We start from the raw sequence: 6,152 nt of genomic DNA, 5'->3' as shown, positions 1-6,152 counted from the left end.
CACTATAAAACCATGGTGTCTCTCATACAGGTATAAAAACTGTGAACTATAGTTTTGCACTATAAAGACCATGGTGTCTCTCATACTATAAAACTATACTTAAGTGTTTAAGTAAAATAGAAAATTTATGGTTGTTGAAACGTTCTCTTAGCGACCTTTTCAACAACCATAAATCTTCTATTAACACCGTAAAATATCCCCCTGTTGCTCAACACTTTAACCAACCCGGTCATTCCATTAACGATATTACTCTCATCGGCATTGAAACATGATTAAAAATTAAAGTTGATAGAGCGATAAAAGAAGCTTATTGGATCGCTAATCTAAACACTATTCGACCTTTTGGAATCAATCTAGATCCTGGGATCAGTGATCTTTGATCATTGGTCTCATCTCTGTCAGAAAAATAATTTTTATTCTTTGCTTATTTCTTTCATGTAGTGTGAACCCTAATTTTTCTAAAACCTACTATTTATTCAAGATAATTTTTCCATACCTGTTTGTATTGATTAATTAGCTTAATATCTCTTTTTCAATCAGTCTCCAGGTGCCACCTTTATTTTACTTAAACACTTAAGTATAGTTTTATTTCTTTCATTTTTAACCATTTCTAAAGCAAAATCTACCTGACATCTTTTTACACAACGCTCTCGTCGCCGGCTACATTATACCGGAAATGAAACACACTTACAGTAGTACATGGAAAAAATATACTAAACATTTCCAGGAAGACCAGATAACCTTCATGACGTCATTCAACTCCCTTTATATACCACTCATTCAATAACACCACCATTCACTCCCAATCATGCTACAATCGCACTACTTGCTACATACATATCACCTAACAAAGAACCAGACGTCAATCTGCTTCAAACAGTAATTAGGCACAACAAGCATACAATTATACTTGGAGACCTCAACTCAGAAACAATTTTAGGGCTTTAGAACACATTGATGCCCCCCCCCCAGTGGTACAGCAGTATGTCTGCGGACTTACAACGCTAGAAACCGGGTTTCGATACCCGTGGTTTGGCAGAGCACAGATAGCCCATTGTGTAGCTTTGTGCTTAATTACAAACAAACAAACACATCGATGGTGATCACAACCCCATTTCATTTAATGTAACCATCAACCCCCGTAATGCAAACCCAACTTTACGTCCTAAAGTTTATGACTCCACTAAAGCAAACTGGGACAATTTAAGACTAATCACGGACTCACTTTTACCTAATATTAAAAACTTAGCCAACAGATGTCAAGATATAGATATCTACGCCACAGAAATTTTAAACACTATTACAAAAGCTTTAGAAAATACCGACCCAACCTGACAGAAAAATTGAAATATTAATAGTTGGCAGTTCATAACCTCATAAAAAACAGAAGAGAGATTATACAAGCAAGGGACACAAACCTTAAATCCTTAATCAATAACACAAACAACAATATTAGATAACTAATCACAACGCAACGTAAAGAAAACTGGCAACACTTTTGTCAACCAATAGACGATAACAAACAAGATCCGGCTCTTTTTTTTGGAAAAAGTCCAAACTATCTGTAACGACATATCCGCTCAAACAAATCACATCATAAAATATAATAATACCGCAGCAATAAAAGACGATGACAAAGATGAATCATTTAGTGATTATTTTACAACAATCTTCACAACATCTAATATCAACACTTTCAGTCAAGATCACTACATCAAAGTAAATAATTATGTGCAGGAAAAAAGCGACATGTTCACTCCCATATTCCCTGTTCAACTCAACCCAGTAAACCCACTCACTGATATAAGCATCTCAAGACCTTTTACTAAAACTGAAATCAGAATTCATATTAAGAAATTAAAAAACTCCGTCCCGAATGAGGACGGCATAATAAACATTCATTACACATCCCACAACCATTAAAATATCCCAAAAGCATGGAAATCGGCTATCATAAACATCATCCATAAGAAAAGTAACGATCCAACTGACCCAGGTAACTATAGAATAATTAGCTTGGTAAACTGCATAGGCAAACTAAGGGAAAAATAACAACCACAAGACTGCTTTTCCATCTCGAATCCAACAAGCTCCTTTCTGACATACAAAACGTGTCATGTAAACAATGTCAAACAATAGATCATTTAGTAAGATTAATACAGTCCATTCACAAAAGTTTTAACCGTAACCAAGCAACAATCGGTGTACTTTTAGATGTCAAAAAAAAAAAACTTTCGATGCTGTCTGGCATAACAGCTTCAGATACACATTATGTAATTACAATATACCTCCTCCACTTATTAAATGGATTTCAAGCTTCCTACCCTAGAGAACCGTGAAAGTAAAAATAAATAATAACATTTCACTCTCATTCCCACTACAAGCCGGCGTCCCCCAAGGCTCAGTTTTAAGCCATTTACTGTACACATTAGTTGTCAATGGCATAAACTTCCCAACACTTCCGGAAAGGCAAGCCTCTCAATACTGGCAGCAAACATAATACAAGATACTCTCGACCACATAGTCACATGGTGCAACAACTGGCGCGTTCTGTTAAACCCGCTTAAAACACCATCCATTATCTTATATCGCAGATTAAAACAAAATAAAAAAAAGTTAGAACAGTTAAGCTTAAGCTTTATGACACACAAATCAAATTCGCGAACAAAATCAAATTTCTTGGATTATCCTTTAACAAAAAGCTATCCTGAGACACACATTTCGCAGAAATCATAATCAAAGCAGATCAATTATCTCAAAAAGATCAGCTGCTATGCCAAAGGCTGCAACGCCAGCACTATAATGACACTATATAACGTTTACATAAGACCAATTCTCGAATACCGATACCCTGTCACGTGTAACATGCCGGTAGATTTATATAAAAAATTAGAATCGGGCCAATTAAAAGCAATACGCTAAACCTATCGTCTTCCCGTTTACACCCCTGGCACATACCTTTATAAAATAAATAATTCAACGACAAACCAAACTCGCTTTACAACTCTCTCTTATAAGTACTACGACAAGTCCAAAAACAGGAATAACCTCCATACGAAACTCACCAAAATCGCAGAAACACCAGACTCATGGAAAAAAGTTATTTCTCCTTTCAACTATATCACTTCACAAAACAAACAACACTCACTTCAACAACCGCCTTAGGGTTTTTGCCTTGTCCTTCTCCACCTTCCGGAACGAGCAATGGACTACAAGAGTATTTGTATATGTATTACATAAAAAATATGGAATTGTTATACATAACATGTTTAAATTGTTACAGTTTGTCACCCTTATGTCCTTTATTGAATAACGTCTATTGTTGCCTGTTTTGAAATTGTAAAGTGTAATTATAGAATGTTATCTGTTCTGTGTAACTGTCACTAACAAGCAATAAACTATGGTTCTGGTCTTGCGTCGTTTCTGGGACGATGCGTCGGCCCTCTGGGGCGGGCTTTGGCTGTCTGGTGTCTCTGCTCGTGACCCGTTGACCTGGTATGTCAGACTAGAAGCTTCACTTCCATCTCACTACAACAACAAGAAAACAAACGCACTTCCTGTCTGAGGGTCGCGGGTTCGAATCCCCGTCCCATCAAACATGCTCGTCCTTTCAGCCGTGGGGGCGTTATAATGTGACGGTCAATCCCACTATTCGTTGGTAAAAGAGTAGCCCAAGAGTTGGCGGTTGGTGATGACTAGTTTTACACTGCTAAATTAGGGACGGCTAGCGCAGATAGCCCTCGAGTAGCTTTGCGCGAAATTCAAAACAAACAAACAATCCTGTCTTCTTCTCGGCCTTTCCTCTCGCTTGGCCAGGGCAAGTCATCAAAGCATAATCCAAATGCCACAGAAGTCATAGCTCATTCCCGAACGTTAACCACCACAGCCTTTAAAATTATCTACAACTCAAGAAAGGGGCGAAGAGAAATAACTTTAATTTCGGACCACCTCTGGGTTATTAAATCTAAATACCTACTACGATTGGATTGGACACCACCATTCCCAGTTTGACCATGAAGAAAGGTCCACCATTCGTAAGCGCTTGGGTTATAGGGTTTTTATCATTTTGAATTAAACAGTATATCAGGTATAATTATTTTTCTGTGAATGTTTAGTTTTGTTAAACCGCCTAAATTATGTGGTTGTTTGTTTTTAAAAGTTTATTCTATTTGATTTCCTAAACTTGTGATCCTTACAGGCTTATAACACTAAAAATTGAGTTCGATATTCGCGGTGGACAAAACACAGATAGCCCAAAGTATACAATATATGAAAAACAAACATGTAATTCTAATCCTGTGAGGAATAAAATATTCACAATCGAATATTTCATAGCTTATTGTTATGTGGGTTTGGCATTCTGAGAGTAAATAATGAAACCAGTATAAAAAAAAAGTTTTAGACATCAAGCTAGCTTGATAAGTTTCTGAATAATATCAAAATTCGGTGTCCTTTCCAGCTAATAATTTTTTACCTGAATTAATACCAACAATTCAGCGAAGGCCGGAGCTTAAAGATGTACATCTTTTTAAGCTTAACATACATGTTTCCTTATCTATTTGGTGTTAACGTTTACTCAGAGCTGTAATATATATACAAGATAAATATAAAAATTGGGATTTTAAAAACCTGCAAATAAGGATCGTACAAAATGTAAGGAAACAAGGCTGTAGATACCGTATACATTAATTAGTCAAACCACAAATTCCTATTTTCGCTCCATAGTGTTACCTAGAATTACATTTGATGGAGTCAAAATAGGGGTTTGTAGTTTGAGTAAATAATGTCTACAATATCTCCAGCCTTGTTTCTTTACTTTTTTTACTATCACTGTTTGCAGGTTTTTAAATTCCCAGTTATTTATTTATCTTGTTTGCTGGCTTTTTTATGCTCAACTATGGGCAAAGGATAACTTGATATGGTAGCTAACTTTGTACATTGTAATCATAATAAACATAGCTAGTAGCTAGCTGATACGGTTCATGATGATTTACTGTAGCTATTAACTATTTGATCTCATTAGTTCGAGATGTAAAATATTAAGCTGCAGCTGGAGATTGTCATGGAGATTTGTTTGAGCTGGTATTTCTATTAAAAGTACACAGGAACAGTAGTGTTTATCTGATATATCCGATGGATTATGTAATATAAACTAAAAATAGAAAGAAACGTTTCTGTTTAACAGGAGGTATTTTTTATTCATTCCGACACTATAACACACCAACTTCCTTCATTTTTTTTATATAGGGCAAGGTAAAAGGTTCACTTGGCCTCCTCCGAAAGCTGGAGACTCGAGAGAAGGTGGGCGATCTACATCTATGATGCCGCAAGGAAATGTTGCAAATTGCTGGAATCCTGCAAGTTCCCAGGAGGATTCAGGGCCTTCCCCATTTCCTCCCCAATCCTCTCTCCCAGCACACCATGCAAAACATATCGCTTGGCCGCCTCCGCCAGCGCAACATCGGTCTTATAACATTTTTACTAAGCCTAATCGCCAACTTCGTAGTTTTGACGAACTTGTTACGCAACACGCGAGCATAGCCGTTCCCCCGACCTACCACGCACCCCCAGGCACGCAGCACGTGGAATTCGAGTATTCAGAGGATGAAGAATCATAAAATTTATTTCTGCCCGAATACAGAATATTAGCGTAATATGCTTTTGTTTTTTAAGTTAAATATTATGTTACAGATAATTTATTGCTAGGTTATTCTTTTATTTTTGTTTGCTGAAAATCGCGGAAGAAAACTACTTTTGAAGAGTCCGTGAATTCCTTTAAAAGATTCATCTATGTACTCGTTCGAAAATCGCTCGAATAGTAAGATTGGTCTTTCGAAAGTTCTTATTATTTTACTAAATCTTTGTTCCGGCCATCTTCTTAATTACAGGCTGACGGTTCGAATGTCGATATATATCAAAGTCCTTTCGTTTTTGCGTTCAGTTTTTATAGTTGAAATCCTCGTTCTTTTTCTCTATTTTCATGGGTCTTCATTGTTTTTGAAATCCCCACCACGTAGAAAATATTAATAAAAAAGTAAAAACTCATAAGTAACATCAAATAAAGTGATGTTGTCGATAATTCAAAACAAAATATCAGTGTTTCTTACAAAGGCGCTATTCTTATATGTTTCAGGATTTTGCTGAACGAATTA

At 36.3% G+C, this 6,152-nt stretch overlaps 1 protein-coding gene across 1 annotated transcript in view; it reads left to right on the top strand.

The window, feature by feature from the left end:
• The window catches only part of LOC106459324, a 10,145-nt gene extending 4,406 nt beyond the window's left edge, over positions 1–5,739 (top strand). Inside the window, exon 3 of the mRNA XM_013918945.2 lies at positions 5,248–5,739. Coding sequence (XP_013774399.1) covers positions 5,248–5,618 — 371 coding nt within the window. The 3' untranslated portion in view covers positions 5,619–5,739. The remainder of the gene's footprint in view (positions 1–5,247) is intronic.
• The last annotated feature ends 413 nt before the right edge of the window (positions 5,740–6,152 follow it).

This window comes from Limulus polyphemus, unplaced genomic scaffold (genome assembly GCF_000517525.1).
Source record: "Limulus polyphemus unplaced genomic scaffold, Limulus_polyphemus-2.1.2 Scaffold592, whole genome shotgun sequence".
Taxonomy (NCBI): Eukaryota; Metazoa; Arthropoda; class Merostomata; order Xiphosura; family Limulidae; genus Limulus; species Limulus polyphemus.
The sequence above is the reverse complement of the archived record's forward strand: the minus strand, read 5'-3'. Positions and strand labels throughout refer to the sequence as shown.